General features: G+C 36.2%; 1 protein-coding gene across 1 annotated transcript in view; it reads right to left on the reverse strand.

The window, feature by feature from the left end:
• ADAM23 (ADAM metallopeptidase domain 23) overlaps positions 1–23,405 on the reverse strand; it is a 238,598-nt gene that overhangs the window by 92,993 nt on the left and 122,200 nt on the right. The window contains exons 5-8 of the mRNA XM_027873781.1: positions 21,936–22,018; positions 21,155–21,218; positions 13,226–13,298; positions 7,265–7,338 (exon numbers count right to left, since the gene is read on the reverse strand). Coding sequence (XP_027729582.1) covers positions 7,265–7,338; positions 13,226–13,298; positions 21,155–21,218; positions 21,936–22,018 — 294 coding nt within the window. The remainder of the gene's footprint in view (positions 1–7,264; positions 7,339–13,225; positions 13,299–21,154; positions 21,219–21,935; positions 22,019–23,405) is intronic.

The following is a 23,405-nucleotide window of genomic DNA, read 5'->3' on the forward strand; positions in this document are numbered from 1 at the left end:
TCAGGTCCCACTTCTTCTATAAAGTCGTTGCTGATTTGTCTCCACTCCTACCAGTGGCCTCCTGAAATTACTTTGTATGACTGAACAAGTTGTGGTATGTGATTGTAATGGAATATTATTGTGCTATAAAAAATGACAAGCAGGATGATTTCAGAAAAACTTGAAAAGACTGACACAGGGTGAAGTGAGCAGAACCAGGAGAACATTGTACACAGTAACAGCAATATTGTATGATGAACAACTGTGAATGACAACTATTCTCAGTAATACAATGATCCAAGACAATCTTAAAGAACTCATGATGGGAAAAAAAAACTCATGATGAAAAATGCTATCCACCTCCAGAGAAAGAACTGATGTCATCTAAATACAGACTGAAGCATAATATTTTTCTTTTTCTTCCTTTTTTTCTTCCTTCCTTTCTTTCTTTCTTGTTCTTTCTTCCACTTTCTTTCTTTTGTTTGAGTTTTCTTTCAAAAAATGAATAATATGGAAATGTTTTACATGGTTGCAGAAGTATAACCTATATCAGATTGCTTAGCCGCTTAAGGAGTGGGGAGGGAGAGAAGGAGGGACAGAATTTAGAACTCAAAACTTTTTTTTAAAAAAGCAATTAATGTTGAAAATTGTTTTTTATCTGTAATTGGGGAAAATAAAACATTAAAAAATTTAAAAACATTATTCTGTACATACTCATCTGTCCATGTTATATCCCTCTCAGTAAAATTTAAGCACTTGGAGAACAAAGATTGTTTAAGCTTTGTCTTTGCATCCCCTGTAGCCAACACAGTGCCCTGCAAATTGTAGACACTGAATAAAAGTTGTCTTCATTGAGCTGAATTTTCTTAGTTCTTATGAAATTCAACCAACACTAGTGGAAAGTACCTCAGAGGTCAAAAAATTCTTAAATACAACCTAAATAAAACCTATTAAATGAAAATGGCATCAGCTATAATATACCCCCAATTCATATGAAATCTCTTCCTTTTGGAATCAAGTAATAATGGAAAGTTTTCTCTTTCTACTTCATGGCTTTGACCAATGATAAAACAAATTTCCCCTGTATAACTTCTGAGCAATAAACAATGTCAAACCTACTTTTTTCATTTTGATCAGTATCAGTATCATATGAACTCTTAAGAATGTGCACAACTAAGCTATTTAAGCCATAATTTATACTTTTATTTCTCTATAATATCTCAAAGAATCAATAATAATGATTTTAGGGCCTCTAGATGCTTGGTAATTGATTGCATAATGATAGATAGAGATGGACAGTCATGGAAGATCACTAGCTTATATGAAATTAATTTTTATGAACATCAATTTTTGAAACAGTTGTGATACTGACATAATGGAATAATCATAGTATCAAAACTTTAAGACAGGCTCAGAAGAGTGATTAGGAGTTAGTATGACTTAAGCTAAAAGTATATGGCAGTGATTCAATGGACCCAAATCACAGTATGTTTATATCCCTACTGAGGATACTGTTCCTCCTACTGAGGAACAGAATTCTCTTATGTCTTCTTATCATGGTTGATTCTTATCCTATATCTTTCCAAAAAGCCTTCACAGAGAAACTACCCCATATGCTGGCAGCTTTCTGTTTTTAATGTTTTAGTGGGTAACAGTGTTGTACTTGGGCTATCTCTCCCTTTGTCTTTACAACTGGTCCATCTTCTTTTCTGATTTTACATGTTCTGTAAGTTTTTATTTTATTCCATGTCTTATTTTATGCTACTGCTGAAGCCTATTTATACTCACTAGGTAGCTTTACATTGTCTCTGAATCACCTGAATTTTTTTATCCTCTTGGAGAATTATCAGAAGTTCAGTGGTAAGCAATAAAATTTGGTGGCAGAGACTACTGAAGCCCTTTAGTGATTCCTCAAATACAATAAACATCTTGATCTCTTCTTATTATTCAATTCTGGCCTCTGTTTACTGCCCATCTGCTACACCTGTCCAAAAGATATGAAGTGGGAACTCATTAGTGAGGGGGAACTCATGGATCCCCATTCCCATTCCAGAATGGGATTCCATTCCACTCTAGTATAAAGTTTTTAGAAAGTTTTTCCCTACATTAAACCCACTAAAGCACTGGAATTTCCACACTGGAGGTACCCTCCATCCCTGTGATCTCTCCTTCGGATTGGATGGCTCCTCCCAAAACCTCTACTTAAAGAAGCAACCTAGGCCAACTATGTCTCATTCCTCTCTAGGCTGCACTATATACTTTCTCTTTTTGCAACCCCATGCCTTTGTCTGATTCCCTCACCCGTTTTCAGCTTCCTTTTATGTATTGTCTTCCCCATTAAAATGCAAGCTCCTTAAAGGCAGGGACTGTCTTTCTGCTTGTATTTTTATTCCCAGAAATTAGCACAGAAACTAATACATAGTGTTTAATAAATGTTTGACTTCTCTAATCCTGTGATGTCTCCCCTGTTCTCCACAATCTTTCAAAGACTGCTGACAATAACCAATCAAACCTGCCAGTTCTTTTAGTCTACTAGGATTTCTTTCATCTGGGCCAGCAGACTTTCACAAATAATTTGTAAAGTAGATATGTTTAGAGTCTGAGGGATCCAAGCTGCAAGAAACTCAAAAGGAAATGGAGAGACTGTGTGGTCTATGGAGTAGGGCAGCCAGGTACTCTCTTGCTACTTACACTGGGTATCAACTCCCTATTAGTCATTTTTGTTCCGTCCAAAGATAATCCTCCTTGACAAAGAAAACAAAAGGGAAATAATAACCAAGTAACACTCTCTATCTTTTCTCTGTTGTCAATTATCAATGCCCATTCCACTCCAAGCTGTGGCCTAATCCCTTCTCTCTTATTCCTCTTTTCCTCAATGTAGCTAAAAATTATGTGAATATAGAAACATCTGGAGAATCTGGCCACTGAAAGGGATTTCTTTTTCTAGGTGGACTTTACATACAACCACCTCTCATTGCAATGATGGACACCTTAGTTGAGCAACAGGTTCCTTGTATAATTCATCATTTCATGTTGCTCCTCAGGAGATGGCTGAACAAAGCTGTATCTCTGGTCTCACATGACAAAGGATCTTACATAATTTTAATATAGATGTGCGGGGCTTGAGAGTTGCATTTTGTTCTCTTGAGTTAAATGCTATTAGGAAGTTAAACAATAAACACAAAGCTAACCACTGTATTTCAGCATTAACAACCCTAATATCTTTCTCCTGAATAGGACGCTATAGTTCATAAATGGCTTTTACTTTCATTATCAGTTTCCTGATCTGTGAAATAAGGGGAAGTTGGCATACATCATCTCTAAATCTAGCATTCTGTTATATTATTTGAGTCTAATGCTAACCCTAAGAGACAGGTCGGGAAAATATCCACATATCACAAAGGAATTGGGGTTGAGGTTGAATTAAGTTTCCAGCACTGGTGAACTGATATATTAAGTAACTAAATTCAGTTAAACAGTATCTAAAATTGGCAACTTTCACTGTAATTACTCGATAACTTATCTAGTAAATTACCATGTAATCTCTAAGATGGGAAATTAGTTCTTGGCAACACAGTATTCACTGTATAATTTACTAAATAGTCTCATAATTATAGTTTGGGATTACAGGACTACTAGAAATAAGTTTCAGTTACTTCAATAATTCACCAGATCTGTGATCTCATTCATGTGGGCACCTACAGCTTCCTCCAACAGTGCAGAATGCAACACAGCCATGTAAATGGAGTATAGAATGTTTAGCCTTAAAGTCAAGAAGAACTGTTTGAATCCTGTCTCAGAAATATGAGTCCCTGGAAAAGTCACCTGATCTCCCACAGCCTCAGTTTCTTCACATGTAAAGTATTAGCTGTTGCTACTGCTGTTCTTCTTCATCTCACTCTTCTTTTCCTTCTTTTCTTCTTCTTCTGTGTCCTCCTCCTCCTACTACTACCAGCACATTTTTCCTATTCACATTCTTCCATATATCTTCCAAAGAGGATCCACCTAACACTTTAGAGGTCTTTCTCTAGATCTTTTTACAGTGTAATGCTTGACCTGTCCTTCTGTTATTCCCTGTTCTTACCACATGACTAGCCCACCTCCTTTTCCAGTTATACACAGCTTCCATGATTTATTCCTTTATACCCTTTCTTGAGCATAAGTTGTCATTGAAAACATACTGCAGTCTTCTTGAGTCCACCATATGTCTTTCCATTCCCTTCAGAGTGACCAGCAATTTGGATTCTTTAGACTGTAAAGATTTGGTCTGCTTTACAGAATCACTGTGATTGCCTGCCTGTTTCCATATTACTGAGTATATTCTCAATATATGTATAGATTACTGACAAAGATTTTATAAAGAAAATAGGTAGTAGTACATCAGTGAAGAAAGTAGTACATATCATTAGTTATTAATTTTCAAGACTTTTCTGGGTATAAGTATAATCCATGTTTTTCCCCATTATTTTGTTATCTTCTCCTCCCAGAGATATCTTATAAAGTGTTCAACCAAGCAAGTAAAGCAAACATCTATATGACAGGAACTGTCCTTGGTGCTGAGGATATAAAAATAAAAATCTGCTCCTTGCCCTAAAAGAGACTCTATTCTACCGGGGGAGGGAGAAGAGGGGTATAATATATGCATATATAAGTAAACACAAAATACATACAAAAAATAGAAAATAAATCTGACATGGGCACTAGCACCTAGGGGTATCAGAAAAGGTCACCAGTAAGAAAGGGTACTTGAGATAAAAGTTGAAGGGAATGAGGAATTATCAGAGATGGAGAGGAAGAGAGAGTTCGTTCCAGGAATAGGCATTGTGCAAATTGTGCAAAGAAAGGAACTGAGATAGGCAATATAGTTTCCTGTGGAAAAACAGCATTTGACTGGAATATAGAGTTAACTACAGGAAAGTAATGCTAATTTAAGCCTGGAAAGGTAGGCTGGAGTCAGATTGTAAAGGGCTCCGCTGTTCCAACAATGGAGTTTGTATTTTATCCTAGAGACAACAGGGAGGTACAGAAACTTTTTGATCAGGAGAGTGGCTCAGTCAGATTCGTGCTTGAGGGTTTCACCACCTCCTCAATGCTTTCAAAACTATGTCAACTACAGAACTGATTTCTTTACTCTGAACTTTGTCGGGTCCCATATTTCTTCCCAACTTTTTCCTCCCATATGCCATTTCTATGTATTCACACAGCACTATAGAGACTGAGCTGTAAGCGTCCAGACACGGTGGTAGTTCTGTTGCCATTGTGATATCAGATTGTTGCAGAAGTGTGGGCAAATAGTTCCATTTGCTTTCTATCCATTGTCCTACTTCAAGTTTCACTCATGAATGTTCTCAGGATGATGTGTCTCATTTGGTTCCTATGTTAAATTATCCATAGACTTATTTCCCTTCCCACAATTTTAAAAGGAGACACTGTTCATAACCTTCTAATAACTTCCTTGGTAGTGTTTTTACACAAGTGCTTACATCCTAAATTGGATATCCATTGGCTGCCATCATCTTCTGCTTGGCAAGATCAAGTGTTTGCTACATAAGTCAGTTTCTTGGCTCTTCTGGCCTATTTATTGTGGTGACTTTTAGACAAGTTAAATTTTTGTAGGAATTGATGATAATCAGGTCAATATTTTTGTCTTTTTCTGTTTTCCAATTTCTTCTGCAATAAGTTTATTTGAGTAGAACAAGTTGAAGCTGTTGACACTGATCATAGTATCTATTTCTCATCTTTAACCTTTCTTCTGTTTTGATGTTTTGACCTTTCTTCTAATTAATCGGTACACAGACAGCTGATTCCAATATAATTCTCACATCAGAAACCAGTTGTTTCCTACCTGGACAGTTAATTTTGTTTTTTATGATATTGCTCAGTGCTCACCATGTCCAAGAGCTTCCAACTTTCTTCTGAAAGAAGGTATTCATTATTTAGGGATATAAGATTTCTGAGAAATCTATTAGACTTTGACTTCTCTTTCATTTCTCATATTTTTTCCATCCTTCCACATGCCCATTTTCACGCTGAATATATTGACTTGCTTTGAAAAATCTTTCAAGATTTTCTCTAGAATTTCTTCTCATCTTCATTTTCTGTAATAGATGTTTTATAAGCTGCAGTTCTCTTCACAATGGTGTTTTTGCTTATGGGTACTACTAGACAAGATGACTGAGGGACCAATGAAATGGGTCCTTGTTGCCTTTGGGCACAATTCCACAACTCCTTTATTATCTCCACCAGGAATATTTTTGAGCCATCTTTCCAAGTTACAACTTCCTTTTATTTTCTGGGTTCATTTACCACAAAAGAATATTACTATTGTTATAGTTCCACTCTTCCAATAATATGTCATTTTTTTATCACTGGAAAAAGTTTTCATGTTTAAAATATCTATAGTTATGCTAATGTCTACGAACACTATAAAACAATGTGATTTTTTGCCCCTTTTCCATCACTCCACCATTACTCTGGAAGTAGACAGGGATCCCGATGAACTAAAGGCCACTTTTTTTTTTCATTTCTTCCTTTGTGTCACAGCAAACCATGACACAAAGGAGTCATTGACTGGTGGCCCACCAACTGGTAAGGTGCATTTTTGTTCTTAGTTAAGTTAGTCTTTGAATAGCAAATTCAAATCTATTAATAAGATGATAAAAGAGGTCTTTCCAGTGTGGTTTGAATATATTTATAATATATATGGAATGTGACAGTTATTGATTATTTATATGAATTTTAATTTACTACTATATACTGCTAAATTTGGAAAAAACATAATTCAGCAGTCAGAGCTCAGTATGGTGGTGTTTTTCATCTGAAAGGGAAAAAAACATAATAAGCCTAATAGTCCAATATCTTCAAACATAATTACTTCTTGTATGAATACTTAAAATAAAATACGCATAAGCTACATGGAAAATATGTACATACACATATGTGTAGATATTTATTTCTGCTTTATTTTTCAAGGAATGATATTTACGTTATTATAGGAAAACTTTTTGCAAATATCATTTTTATAGAACAGCTAGGTTTGATAGAAGGTTCTGTCAACATTAATCAGTATGAATTATCGAGGGAGCACAGAAAAAAATGTTAAAATCTCTCTATGTAATACAGCTCAAAACCAATGTTATCTAATATATTTGAAAAATGAGGTTATTACTACAGTGCAGAAAATCCACAGATTTATAGCGTCAATGCACAAAGAAATTCTGCCTCATAATAGCTACAACATTAAGATGCCAGAACAAAATAGCCAAGGTTTAATTCAAATACCCACAGCTCTCCTCCGTCGTCTTTTCTTCAGCCACTGTAACTCAGAAAGGAAGGGCCACTGGTCATGTTCTTCCATGCCTGCAGAAAAATAAAAATAAATGCCGAAATATAAGTTTCAGTGGATTGATAAAGTACAGTTATGCCTTCCACATCACTGGAGTTAGGGGCACAACACTCCCATGATCTGGAAAATCTGCATAAAAATTTTTGGCTCTCCTTTCATACTAGAGAAGAAGTCTGAATATTTTCTTTTTCTTTCATGGGGTGTTTACAGTACCTTGTTGTACAATTTGAGTTGATATTATACAATACTGTACATATATTTTATGCATTTCTGAGTTTCTAAATTTTTTCTGTGTCATGTTGGCCTTCACATGTCATCCGTGGCTTCCACAAAATTCCCCAAAATATTCCCATTTAATTTCTTATGCCAACCCACAATATATCAAAATCACAATGAGGAAAGTCATGATGTGAAAGTGATAATTATATGCCTTTTTAAATAAAATAAAGAACAATAAAAGTATATACAGCAGTACAGGGTGAGGAAACACAGCTCAGACCTGTAATTTTTCAAACCTGTAATTCAGACTTGTGTAGGAAATTCCTAGTGTGAAAACTCTCCACTGATGCAGATTCACAAATCATCTGCAACTTATAGCCTTAGAGGCTGCCTGAGGCACAGGCCAGTATATTTCAGATGCAAAATTTGAAACCAGGGCTTCAAATATGGAATGTGATAGTTACACACTGACTACAATGCTGGCCTCTATATACTATGCCATGGTGCCCTTCACTGTAAAAATAAATGGTAAAAGATTCATTTTTTAAAATGGCATCATAATCATTAAATATAATTGAGTTTGACATTACCAAGATTCAGCAATAAATCAAGGATCTGAGATCTCATTGGTGCAAGAATGACCACTATCAAATACAGTTCACAATCTATCCATCAATCCACAAGCATTTAGAAAGCTTATACCATGTGCCAGGCACTGTGCTGAGTAAGTACTTGGGATACAGAAAAGTTTACCCTCTAAAGCTCACTCTCAACATGTCTTATTATAAATACATATAAGATACATCCAAAATATATAAAACATAACCTTAGAGGTTAAGGTTCTAGCAGCTGGTGGCTCAGTGAAAGACCCTCTAGGAAAGGAAGAATTTGAGCTGAATCTTAAAAGAAACCAGGGAGGCTAGGAGGTAAAGTTAAGGAGGAAGAACATTCCAGATGTTAGAGATAGCCAGTATGAAGTCAAAGAGAAGGGAGACTGGGTGTCACGTGTGAGGAGCTTATCAGTAGACAGAGATAGATCTTAACATGTATGGAAGAGAGTAGAATATAATATTAGAAAAACATGAAGGAGCCAGGCTGTTGAGAGCCTTAAATGCCCCCCAAAAAAGTCTTTATATTTAAACTTGGAGGTAAAAGGAACTCACTGGTGTTTACTGAGCAGAGGAATGAAATATTCAGATACACACTTTAGGAAAATCACTTTGGCACCTATGTGGAAGATGGATTGGAGTGGGGAGAGACTTCAAGGAGGGAAATAAATTAGAAGGCTATTGCAACAGTACAGGCAAGAAGAAATGAGGGCCTGAACCAGGGAAGTGACTTTATAAGTCCAGAGAAGGAGATGTACAAGAATGATGGTATGAAATTAGAAACAAAAGGATTTGGCATATGGGGTATGTGAGAGTAAGAAGCTGAGGGTGACACCAAGACTTAGAGCTCAGATGACTGGAAGGATGGTGGTATCCTCAACAGTACATAGGAAAAATCAGAAGAGAACTTGGGGCTTGGGGAAGAAGGGAGAAATAGAATGAGTTTTGGTTTGAACATGTTGACCTTGAGATGCCTACAACACATTCACTGCTAGCTGACTGATTTTGAAACATCCAATAGGCATTTGGTGATGCAGGACAGGAGTTCAAGAGGGAATCAGAGGACAGCTAGGTGGTGCAGTGAATAGAGTTCTGGTCCTGGAGTTAGGAGTTCAAATCCAACCTCAGACATTTACTAGCTGTGTGACCCTGGGCAAGTCACTTAACCGACAGACAGAGGGCAGAGAAGACAGAGAGAGAGAGAGCAGAGAAGACAGAGAGAGAGAGAGAGCCATATCAGGCTAAATAAATATATCTCTAAAGCTTCTGCATAGAGATGATAATTGAACCGATGGGATCTGATGAGATCACCGAGTGAAACAGTAGCGATAAAAGTGGGACGAGGAACAGGCCTTGGGAGATACCCAAAATTAGTGAGCATGACATGGATGACCCACCAAAGGTGACAGAAAAAGTCAAAAGAAGATAGAGAAGGAGTCAAAAAGGAAGCAAGGGATAGTAGGATCATGAAAACTTGAGAAAGGATAGTATCTAGAGTGAGAAGGTAGTCAACAGTGTCAGCAGGTGCAGAGAAGTGAGTAAGGACAAAGATTAAGAACAGGCCACTGGATTTAGCAAAGATTAAATGATCACTGGTAACTTCGGAGAACACAATTTCAGTGGCATGACAAGGTCAGAAGCTAATTAGCAGAGGCTTTAGAAGACAGAAAGTGGAACCACCAAATATATAAACAGCTTTTTCAAGAAGTTTAGCTGAAAAAGGGAAGACAGATGTAGTATGGTAACTAGTGGGGTCTAAAGAGTGGAATCAAATTTGTTTGTAGGCAGCAGGGAAAGACTCAATAGATAAGAGTCATTTCACAGCAATTATTTCACTGTCAGGGGCAGCTAGGTGGTGCCATGGATACAGCACCAACACTAGAGTCAGGAAGACCTAAGTTCAAATTCTACCTCAGACACTTACTAGCTGTGTGACTCCGGGCAAGTCACTTAACCCTGTTTGCCTCATTTTCCTCATCTGTAAAATTAACTGGAGAAGGAAATGGCAAACTACTCCAATATCTTTGCCAAGAAAACCCCAAATGGAGTCACAGAGACTCAGACATGACTGAACAAAAACAATTCTGTTGTCAGATCACTTGCTGGTTAAAATAAAGGTGAAAATAAGCACCAGATTTAAAAGATAAAGATGTCAAATACTGGGTAAAATTCCAATTCAATTCCATCCAATTCAATCTATTTTTAAAGTTGTTAATTCTGAAAAATTGGAAATGGATAATGTAAAAATATTTGCTGAATGTCACCACTTCTTAGAGAAAATTAATTTACTGAAAACAGTAATCACAACAAAGATACCCAAAGATCCTAGAAACTACTTCAGACCATAAGTGTTTAATCTCCTTGACAGCTTCAGATACAGCAGAGGATTGCAGAAAGTCTGGCATAAAATCCAATGAAGCTATGTCATCTCAAAACCATTTATAGATGAAACAAGGACAACAAATAGATGGAGAATTGAACAGATTTGCCATAATTTCTCTATAGCAATCTATTATCATTGTTGAAAAATGAACCACCATTTTTGGATTTTAAAAATCCAGTATCAGATGCAAAATTATTAATGATACTTAAGAAGATAAAATTGGGAAGAATGGCCAACCTGACCTACCCAAATTGTACACATAAAAAAATTCCACGTTGGAAGCAACACAATTTAAAGGCACACAGGGACCAATTTTCAGAATATCTCCAAAACATAAAGATTCCAAAATAATTAATAAAGTCATAGGAGAAACTTTTACCAAAAAAAGGTTACCAAGAAATCATTAGTAACTGCTATATTTACTTTCCATCTATAAAGTTTTAGGATAATGGTCTATGTATGTATCAGGGTGCCCTCCTGAAAATAACAGAGAACAAGCAGTCTCTTGCCTTTGATTTTCTGACAGCAGACTAACTCTTCTCAGTAGCATAGGTTACTGTGCAAAATATAGAATGCAAAACCAGATTGCATAATGGTTATTGGAATTGTATTTAGTAGAGCAAAATGTTTCCTTAAAGGTTCCTGCTCACACTAGTGTCTCCCATGCTCCCACTCCCATTAAAATCACACAAATAGATGCAGGCTCAGAGATAACTTTGTTGAGTGACCCTCTCATTATCAAACAACACATAAAATATCAACAAATGACTGCCACTGTCACAGAAGATGTCCTGCATAGTCTACACTAACAGGTATTCTCTGTAGAATGAATAATTGCATCTATTTGTAGTTAACAATAGAAATTAATTTCATTAAGCCCTAGAACACTATACAGGATTCACAATAAGATCTGCTGACTACACACATATATACATGCACATACACACATGCACACACACACACACACTCTCTCTATACCTATATCCTATTACACAGATGATGGCATGCAGTCGGATCTCACTGAATGAATTCATCAGCATATTTATCACAAACAGACAATGCAGATGGAAAGTAAGTGGGCCCAGAGTTGATTGGGAAGTTGAGTAAGCAGGGCTGAATTTTATGTGGAGAATTACAATGCTTTCAATTATGCTAGGCCACTCATTGCTGCAAAAGTACCAATATCTTCCACTAATATCATAATCGTGAAACATGACCATCTTCATAATAATAGCTAACATTTACAAAGTACTTATTATGTGCCAGGCACATAGTATTTTACAAATATTACTGCATTTGGTTCTCACAACTACCCTGGGAGGCAGGTGCTATTATCACCCCCATTTTATAGATAATGAAACTGAAGCAAACTGGGGTTAAATGAATTACCCAGGGTCGTGCAGCTAGAGTCTAAGGCTGAATTTAAACTCAAGTCTTCCTGATGGTAGGCTGGCACTCTATCCACTATGCCATCCAGCTGTTCCCAATCATGGAACACCATGATCTCAGAAGAATTAGAATTGTAGGCAACATAAAGACACCTACCATCTCTACCTCACAAAATCCTTGTGTCTTCAAAACTCTGCCCACATACCACCTTCTACATGAAACTTTTCCTGCTTCCTCAACTATTAGTGCCTTCCCTCCCTAACGACCTGGTGTTTATTGCGTATATAATTATGTAAGTACATATCATCCCCCTCAATAAAATGTAAGCTGCTGTGGCAGCTAGGTGAAGCAGTGGATAAAGCACCAGCCCTGGAGTCAGGAGGACTTGAGTTCAAATTCAGCCTCAGACACTTACTAGTTTTGTGACCTTGGGAAAGTCACTTAACCCCAATTGCCTCCAAAAAAGGAGGAGGGGGAAAGAGGAGGAGGAGGAGGAAGAGGAAGAGGAAGAAGAGAAAGAGGAGGAAGAGGAGAAGGAGGAAGAGGAGAAGGAGGAAGAGAAGAAGGAGGAGGAGGAGGAGAAGAAGGAAAATAAGAAGGAAAAGGAGAAGAAGGAGGAGGAGAAAGAGGAGGAGAAGGAGAAGAAGAATGTAAACTGCTTGAAGGTAGAGCTTTCTCCATTCTTTGGCTCCCCAGTGTCTGGCACATAGTAGGCATTTAACAAATGTGTGTTGATTGATTTAGGAATGTTGATTGATTGACATAATGGGTGTACACTGTAACCTATGAACAATGATTACCTGCAAGAGAGAATGATGAGGTATGGTGAGATAATATGTGGACAACTGAGTGTCACCTTGGTATTCAGAAATTTATTAAGAGCTAAGTGAAGGTCTCTAGCACAGTGAAGAGACCCCTTTATAGAAGATTTCTGAAAGCACAAAGAAAAGAACTGTCCAGATTAAGAAGTCATGAAGAAGATGTGAGATGTAATGGTAGAACGACTACCCACACTGATGAGATCGTGGTTCCAAAAAAATATTGAAGTCAAAAGAACCAAGAGGGAGTAAAGATACTGAGTGAGGATAACAAAAGGAGAGTTTGCAAGGGGCATCATGAAATAAGGAGGATAATGATACCTCCTCCTGGCATAGCGAATTTAGAGAGAAGAGATAGAGAGTGGAGGTGAGTATGTTGACAAACTAGATGCACTATGGAAACAGGAGGCAGAAAGGGACAGACATGGCCAATATCCTGCTAAAAAAAAGTAATAATTCAATAGCCACTTCAATTGAAACTTACTCAGATTCTTCAGTTGCTTAGAAGTGTGGCCCCCCAGTGTTCTCTGAATTATATGTGGTCGGCCTGTGCTTTTCTGAAAAAACAATTATTTGTGACAGTTAAAAAGATATAGATAAACGTTTATGAAACAATACTAGATCTTCTTCTATACTCTCTCAGGAAGGGGGAATTTCTATGTTCTTCAACATATACAAGATGAGCAGATTATATCTTCTTTGAACTTTTTTTAATCAAATGAAGGCATCATTTCATTAGATGTTCTCAAAAATGAACTTTCTTAACATATGACATATAAGCTATATTACACTTCTCACTAGAAATGCTTTCCTCAAGATTACTTGATTTATTTAAAAGATAGTAAAATTATATAGTGAGCCCTAATATTTCAAAATCAAGTTTAACAATAATGTACTTTCCAACAAACATAGTAATGGGAACAGAGATATTTATGTAAGTGAAATTCACAAAACAATCCAAAAATAACACTGTAAGCAGTTCAAAACTTTAAACTCTAACACAACAAAACAATGTAGTAAATTGACCCAAAAATGGCATAATGGAAAGGAAATCAGACATGTAAATAGAATGAAATTGAGTCCCAGTGCTGATGTTTAAATTTAGTAGCTGTAAAACAAGGAGCAATTCACTTAACTATTCTGAATTTCATATATACATATATATACATATACATATATACACATATATAATGTATACTTACATAATCATATGAAACTAATTCTGTTTATATAATATAATTATATTTATATTATATAATTATGTATAACATATAAATGTTGTTATTTAGTTGTTTCCAGTCATGTCTGACTCTTCATGACCCCATTTGGGGTTTTCTTGACAAAGATATGAGAAGAGTTTGCCATGTCCTTCGCCAGCTCATTTTACAGGTGAGGAAACTGAGGCAAACAGAGTTAAATGACTTGCCCAGGGTCACACAGCTAGTGAGTGTCTGAGGCCAAATTCGAACTCAGAAAGATAAGCCTTCCTGACTCCAGGCCCAGTACTCTTATCTACTGAGTCACCTAGCTTTCCCATAATATATAAATAATATTTCATAATATGGTTACATAATACAGAATAATAACTAGTCTATCTTTTGGATATATTATTTAAAATACAGAATGCTGTTTTTTAAAAGTGGTACAGAAATGGGGTTATTACCTCTCTTTCTCCTTCCTGATTTGTTGGAAGGAGAAATGAAATAGTTTTTTTTAAATAATTTTAAAAGTAGATAGTGCACTAAATGAAAAATTGCACTAAGTTTAAAAGGTTTTGTACAAATAAAACAAATAGAGCTAAGATCAAAAGAAAAGCAGAAAATTGAGGGGGAATGTATAGACAGTTTCCAGATAAAGTTCTCATATCTCAAATATATAAAGAACTTCGTCAAATCTACAAGAAGATAAGTCATTCCCCAATTGATAAATGGTCAAAGGATATGAACAGGCTGTTTTCCAATGAAGAAATCAAAACAATTTATAGTCATATGAAAAAATACTCTAAATAATTTTATTAGAGAAATACACATTAAAACAACCTTGAAATATCACTTTACACCTACCAAGTTGACTAAAATTATTGAAGGGAAAAGCTAAAAATGTTGAAGGGGATGTGAAAAAATTGGGACCCTAATTCATTGATGGTGGAATTGTAAACTGATCCAACCATTTTGGAGAGCAATCTGGAATTATGCTTAAAGAACTTTTAAACTACCTATACCCTTTGATCCAATGATACCACTACTAGATCTATTTCCAAAGATGATTAAGGAAAAAGGAAAATAATCTATATGTTCTAAAATGTTGATAGCATCTCTCATTTTCAGGAACGACAGGAAATTGCTGAACAAATTGCGGTAGACAATTATGATGGAATACTACTATGCCACAAGAAATGATGAGCACAATGATTAAAAGACTTGCATGAAATAATGGAGAGTCAAATGAGCAGAATCAAGAAAACATTGTATATAGTAAGAGCAATGTTGTTTTACGAATGACTCTGAACAATAAGTTATTTTGACTATTATAAATACCCAAATTAACTATAAAGGATATATGAAGAAAGACAGCATCTGCATCCAGAGAAAGAACTGATAAATAGATGTATATATAGAATATTTTTACATATATATGTGTGTATACATATACATATTTATGTGTGTGCATGTGTATGTATATCTATATATAGATATATACACCTATTTGTGTCTAATGGTGGCCATTTCTAGGGTGGGAGGAGGAGAAAAAAAAGAAATTTATGTGATAACTTTGTTGTATATTTAAAAGGAATATCAAGTTATTCATAGTAGATTTTCAGTTTTATATGCAATCATCTTTTTTATTATGTCATGGAAATGCTTGTTTGATTTCATAAATTAAAAAATAAATTTTTTAAAAGGTAGGCAGTGCAATGGAAGAAAAAGAAGGAGCCAAAGGGACAATAAACAAAGACATTTTTTCCCTAAATAATAGGGCTATTTCAGTAACAGGTACATGATAAGTTTTATATTATGATGACAAACAATCCTCAGGCTTAACACTGAGGGCGACATGTGAGGATGACAAGGTTCTATCTCCTACTTAAGTGGTAAAAAATAAAATTCCACACAACCTAACATTCTTTAAAAAGTTGACCCATTCTTCATTGTTCTCCTGGTAGCTGAGAAAGGGAACAACTGAGAACTGGCATGTAAGGTTTGTTTTTAAATATTCGTTTAATATTTGAACTACTCTTCTGTCTCAAAATATGATCTTATCCCAAATCCAAAACTTACTCTCTCTCTCTCTCTCTCTCTCTCTCTCTCTCTCTCTCTCTCTCTCCTTCCCAAGAAAATAAAGAATAGAATAGTAGGAGATAGAGGACTTGATTTTTAAGTCAGAAGACCTGGCCTAGAATCCTTGCTCTACTTCCTGTGGGATCGTGTACAACCTTCTTAAATTTCTTAGATTTCTCATCAGCAAAATGAGGAGATTGGACTCTTTCACATCTTTGGTCTCTACAATCTCTAAATCCTATGATGGCCTTATGATACAGAACTATTTAAACCATCTTTATAATCAAAGCACCAATTTTTATCAAAATTATTTATGGCATTATAAAGACACACAAAAATTTAAGTGACTATGCTCGTCCAATAGAAAAGAGCTATAATAATCTCTCTTCATCCTCAATGATTCCATTAACTTTTCCCTGGGAGGCAGGGAATACTCAATAACCACGTGTTTGGGGTAAATGCCTAGTTAGTTTATTTGGAATGTCTATGCCTGATTATAGGTATCTTTTTGCATTTGTTTCTGAACAAATTGAAATAATTATTTCCCCTACTTCAAGCTAAGGACTTTGTAACTGCTTTTGAATCCATTGTTTGAACACAGGAAAGCTTGAATCCTCATCATGAAATACAGGCTAGAACATCTAGATGAGAAACTAAATACTAGTTTGGATGGCAGGATACCCTTAAGATGCAACCAGTCAAGGTGCTTATAAAATTATAAATCCCTTCATTTTATCATAGCAGTGTAGTTGTCCTCCCTTGCCCCCATCAACCAAAAGTTGTCATTTCCAACAGTGGTTCACAGATTTTAGGGATACTTGATGGGAAAAACTGGGAGGAGTTATGATCAAGACTGTTTCATAGGGAATTGTAGCAAATACATGTGCAAGTATCTTGGGAGAAGGTCAAAGAATCAGAGAGTAATTTTCATTAAATATGACAGAAATATGATTCTGTCAGTTTAAAGCAACTCACAAGTATGTAAATGTGATGAAATGTTCTCCATAATACATCAAGTTTCTATTCTAGTACCAGTCTTCATAGTTTAAATGAGATGTCTTAGACAAAAATGATTAAAAGAAATAGACAATTTGTGGAAAAGGCCAAAAGAAATGAGGTTATTGGACAAAGAGAACTGCATTACAGATGAATTAATCAACATCTTCAAATATTTAAAAGGCCCCATGGTGTGTAGCAGATGAAGTGTTAGACTTGAGATCAGGAAGACCTGGGTTCAAATCTTACATTTGGCACTTACTATTTGTGTGAACCATAAGTAAGTCATTTAATCTGTCTGGTTCTCAGCTTACTCATCTGAGAAATGGGGATAAAAATACCTTTACTTGGGTAAAATAAAAGAACCTAGTTCACATGTTGTCGTGGAGATCAAATAAGACAATGTACATACAGCACTCTAAATTTCAAGATACCATATACTAATAATAATGGCTAATTTTTATGAAGGGATATTGGATAAGTGATATTGAGTGGTTGACTTCTTCATAGATGGCTACATAAAATGGGTTTGAAGAACAATTTAGGGACTTATCTTAGACATGGGGAAGACTCTTGGCTATAGCATTATTACAGGAACCTGTGAAACCTTCCTTTTTAAAGATTTCTGATGATGGAAAATTTTTTTCAATAATGTTTTCAATTCAGTACTGGATAATAATAATAATAACAACAATGAGGCAGCCTTTTAAAGTCTTGTCTTTACATCCAATGGTTTGAGATGCAGCAGAAGCAAAACTGAGGTTGAATTTAAAAAGACTGACTTTGAAGCCCCAGCTCTGACACACACCAGCTTTATAACCTAAAAAAAGTCCCTTCTCCTCTCTGAACCTCAGTCTTTCATCCGCAAAGAGCAGATAAAAATGTTTGCCCCACCTACCTCCCAGGGTTCATGTGAAGATTAAATGAATATTTTCCAAACCCTAAAGTATCATGCAAGTGTAAGACAGAATGTGTATGCTGTGAATGACCAGCATTTCTAAATGAACTTCTCACAATTGTCACCCCTGTGCTTATGGAGATTTTCCCATAGGTGAAGCAAATTCCCAGGTGAACAAGAAGGTTCATGCAAAACAAATCACTTACAAGCTTCTAACATAATGGATTATCACAACCTTGTCTAAAAAAACTACATGCCATGCATTTGCAAGAGATTAGCTATATACCCTTTCAGGCTCTGAGTCACAACATTTGCTTTGAGGAAGCATTATGTTTGAAAGAAATATTGAGGTATCACTGTATGCTTACATCTTTTAGATAACTTGACAGAAGTAACATGTCCTTTTTATGTAGTCTTGGGCAGTATAGCCTCTGAATATGATTTTCAATATGGAGCCCATACCTTAGTCTCTCTTCTGGGGATATGTCCATTTGGGGTTTTTCCCAATGTGACGAGACTGGCCATGGTTCTCAACTACATGGCTACTACCCATTACTTTTTTCCTCAGGATCCTAGGGATAATATCTGTGTGTGTATGTGTTTAAATGTGGGGTGAAGGTGGAAAAGGAGATACTCCTACTACTTACCCCTGTAGTCTGGAGTCCCAATCAGTATGTTTCCCATTTACACAAAATCAGTCACAGTGACACCAGTCACTTTTATTTAACAATAAGGCTTTATTTAACAATTTAACAATAAAGCTTTTATTTAACAATAAGGCAAAATTCAGAATAATCATTATATTTACTCAATAATAGTTAAAAGTAGGAACAATCATAACATTTACCAGAGAGAAAACCATCACTTTTACTAAATAGTAAGCAAAATCAGGAATAATCAAAATATCACAGCCTACCCATAAACCCGAGTTATACTTTGCCACCAATCATACAGATAAAGGGTGGGGGGTGGATACACTCATAGAAATCTAGCAAGGAGGAAGATGAGCAAGGTAATCCATATTCCTGGGGCAATTCACAACTCTAGACTGCCTACTTTCACATTCTTTGTCCCTTCAGAACCAATCTGCACTCCACAAAGCTGATTTACTATGAACTGATCCCCTTCTGGTTCTCACCACTCCCCTGGTAGGCTAAGCCACCCCACTTTACTTCCAAAGAGATGAAGCAATTACCAGCTCATTTAGCTCACGTGACATTGAGAAAGAGCCATACTTAAAGAATTAAGCCAAAATATATCAGGATTGCACCTGTTCAGTATTATGCAGTTCCCTTAAGCCTGAGCACTACAAAGCTCCTTCAGGTTGGTTCTTTGAGCAATACAGACCAGCCCTGACCAGCCAGCTCTTCACTCAACAGGATTCTGCTTTCTCCAGCTGGGTTCCAGCAAAGCAAAACTTCTTATGCAATAAGCCTAGCTTATAGCCAAAGAATGTCTTTCCCTTCTCTTTTCTCCTCTCAAGCCAAAGACAGCAGTATAAGGGAAAGCAGGTACCCCTCAGAGATTTCCCCCTTTCTTAGGCTTTATGTAGATGGCACCAGAGAGTAATATGTTCATACAGCTCTAACAACAGCAAAATCCAGCAAAGCAATGCCTCTCTTTGAAGTAGCAACTTCTGCTGAAGCTACTGAAGAGCCACCTATCTCAGCTAGAAGCAGCTCCTCTTACTCCTATATCTTCTAGTCTCAGTTTCTTGTGATTCCTCCTGCAACTGGCCTATCTCCCACTTCTGTCTGTCTGTCTTTTCCTAAGGCTCCTTCCTACTCTTTCTATATCTTATTTTATCTTCCAGTGCCTCAAATCAGAGCCTCCTTTTGGCGGTGACTCATCTTCACCTTAGAAAAACTTACAAAATCCAGCTTCCTGTCAGGTATGAATCCTTCAGTCCCTTTATAATCTTCCTATGGTGCCCAAACAGTTGTTTCATTTACAATTTCTCATCTCTAAGCTCCAGAACTCTAAAACAATGACATGCAAATGAGCTGATGTGCCCTCCAGCCACCATGACCTCAATCTTAGCTCTGCCTCCAAACAGATCTTCCTAGTATATTCATCTGGGGGGGGGGGCACTTCTCCATCTGATCCTCAGATCAATGGGGAATGGAGCGGGGCTCTCCTCAACATTTTATATGAGAGCTTATGTTTCTTATAAAGCTTCTTTTTATCATTTTTACTTACACAAATTTTTTTCTGCCCTTTCAGCAACCAAAATGTCTACATATATAAGTGACAATACCTCTTCATTTATGTTTGTGGAACATTATGTGTGATAAATCAAATATTCTGCCTACTAGCTTGAGTGAGGTTTTTAGGATTTTTTTAAATTTCCAAGTGTTAAACATGCTTATCCTGGAAGAAATAACTTATCCAATGGATCTTATACTTTGAGCTGAAAGGTACCTTTGAGATCACCTACAGTCATTTCAAAAATGTGAAAATGAAGCTGGAGAGGTTAAGGTTCCCCTAGATCACACTGGGAATGAGTGGTAGACCTGTGATTCAAAGCCATTTTTTCTGACTTCAAATCCAGGGTTCCTTCCTCCGTGCCATGTTGCTTCTATTTATGTTTGGCTATTTACCATTTTCTCTCTGGAATATCAGACCATTCAACATTAAGAAATACAAAGAGACTCCCCTGCTCAGAAAGTGAAAAAAGACCTTAAAAATCTCTTCAGTCAAACTCATGGGTCTAATTCATTCTGTCTGGCAAAGAAATGAATGATAAACATAACAGTGATGCAAAGAGCACAAAACTATAGATTTATAGTTGGAAGGAACCTTAGTATTCCATCCCTCTCATTTTACACATGAGGAAACTGTGGCCCAGACAGATCGTGTGATTTGCACATGATCACTCAAGCAGTTAGTGGCAAGGCTGGGATTTGAACTCTGAATCTCTGACCCCAAATTTAACAAACTTTTCACAGTTTGAGCACCTGGCTTCTAACAGTAATCACCTTCACTTCTCCAACCCAAACTGAATTTTCTAAATAGAATTTTAGAGACTGAGAGAAGAGCCCTCCCTCAGAGGTTATCTAATCCAACTCTCCTCTTTAGAGAAAACTGAAGCCAAGAGAGATAAAATGAAATTAAATTCATTGGCAGAAAATTTGAGACTAGAGCGAAATGCCTTTTCATCCTCTTAACATTCCTCTTTGCTATTTGAAAATGTATATTTAAGTACAACACCCTAAGCAAGCTCTGAAGAAAACAGACTTACTGTGCTGTGAATTAACTCCAGTGGTTCTATCATATACATAAAAGTGTTGTCTTCAAACATGCCACTATAATGCAAGAAACAAAAAAAGGAAAGGTTTGACAAATACTAGCAGAGAAGAACAATGAGAAATCTTCAACAAAATCAAGCCCATGGTATCCATTTCTACCAAGTAAACTGAGGTACTAGTGGGAAATGACATCTATGCAGAATATCTTCAGAAATTATTTTACATTATGGTATCTCAAATTCAATCAACAAATAATGACTAAGACCCTACAGTGTGCCCAATACTCTGCTAAGCACTATAGGGATCCCAAGATACCTGTTCTCCAGAAGCTTACAAAGAATTTGAGATATAATTATTTTTTTAATTCAAAGGATTAGAGGATTGATCCCAAAGAGGGCCATTCATGAGACTTAAAAATCAGCACTTTGTACATTGGAATGGTGTACTCTAGGTTAATTTCCTTTATAAATCCAATATAAATGATATTCAGGAAATTTATCAGGTTCCTCGGGGGTGGGAATATTTTTTACTCTAAAGAATAAACATCTAAAAGCCAAATGGAAACATCTTTATTTATGAGTCCTGAGTTTCCATTAAGCAACCAAAGACTAGATTGTGAAGTACATTTAATTTCAGCCCACCCAAGAGTCCTTCCTAAGGCTGAAAAGGGACTTTTCCATCATGATAACCTCTGAAGTTACATTACAATTTGGAAAACGCTGACTAACTTCCATTCTAAAATGATGCTAACAGCAAACAAAGATTTGTGCTTACTGCAGTCCATTGCATGTTGACAATGCAGCTTTGGAGTCTTTGATACCTCTGATATTTCCATGATAGTAGCAGTGTTCTCCACCCTAGGAAAAACAGAAATGTTACAGTTATCAATTAGACTTCATAGATCAGGTTTCAGTCTTCACATAGTTGTTTGTCCTGGATGAAAAAATAGATCAGCCATCCCAGACCATCTTAATTGAAAAGGAAAGTTGAGGCATAGACATAGTCAAAACATACATACATACATTGTACTTTATGTACAATAATGCTTCATTTGACATAGTCAAAACATACATACATACATTGTACTTTATGTACAATAATGCTTCATTTGCCTTCTAAGTAGAACACCATAGACAAACTCTTGGATTAATTCCAGTGGTTCTATCACATGCTTAAAAGTTATCTGATATCAGGAGAGATGTCCCATATTATTAAAGGCTGCCCTCTTTAAGAGCCAAACCTTCTTAATTTAAGTGTTTTTCTGAAAATATTTATGTATTATATGCTTCCAAACCTTTTTTAATCATCAATCAAAACAAATTCACCTACTGGACATATCCAAAAATAATGCTCTTCAATTTGCACTCTGAGTCCCATCAGCTCTCTATCTGGTGGCGGTAGCATTTCATCATGGGTCCTTGGAGATTGTACTGATTATTTGGTAGATCAGAGTTACTAAGTCTTTCAAAGTTGTCTTCATAATATTATTGTTGTATAAATTGTTCTCCTGATTTGGCTTGAATTATACTCTGCATCAGTTCATACAAGTCTTCTCAGGTTTCTCTGAAACCATACCCTTCACCATTGCTTACAACACAATAGTATTCCAACACATTCATATACCATAACTCGTTCAGCCATTCCCCAATTGGTGGGCATCTCTTCAATTTCCAATTCTTTGCCACCACAAAAGGAACTACTATAAGTATTTTTGTACATAATAGGTCTTTTGCAGTCCAAGATCATCTTAGTCTTTTTGGCTGCCATGTTTCACTGCTGATATATATTTACTTTGTAGTCCACAAAACCTCTCAAATCTTTTTCAGAACAAATGCCATCTATCCATGCCTCCTGGATTTACCTAACCTTTCTAGGATAATTCAATAATATAGTAATTAAGGGATTTTCTGGATTTTGTTATGAATGTTCTTTTTTCTACCTTTGAAGTGAGTTTCAGCTTTTCCATTTAGGATTAGTAAGAAAATGCTACCCTGCAGTCATCGGATATAAATGTTTCTTGCTTGAATCAAAGCATGGGGCAATCTGAAGGGTATTATTTATTAGCTTCTTTTAGAATTTAATGGAAGACAAAAATGCCCCATATCCCAGACAAACGCCTTTGACCCAATTTAGAGGGAGCCTGGGTCTCAAATGAGATTTGGAGGTAGCCAGTAAATCCTTGATACTCATTATCACTCCCCAGTTTACCTAAATCATACAGTGACATTAAGTACATTAAGCAAT

This window comes from Vombatus ursinus, unplaced genomic scaffold (genome assembly GCF_900497805.2).
Source record: "Vombatus ursinus unplaced genomic scaffold, bare-nosed wombat genome assembly UNPS02014802.1, whole genome shotgun sequence".
Lineage (NCBI taxonomy): Eukaryota > Metazoa > Chordata > Mammalia > Diprotodontia > Vombatidae > Vombatus > Vombatus ursinus.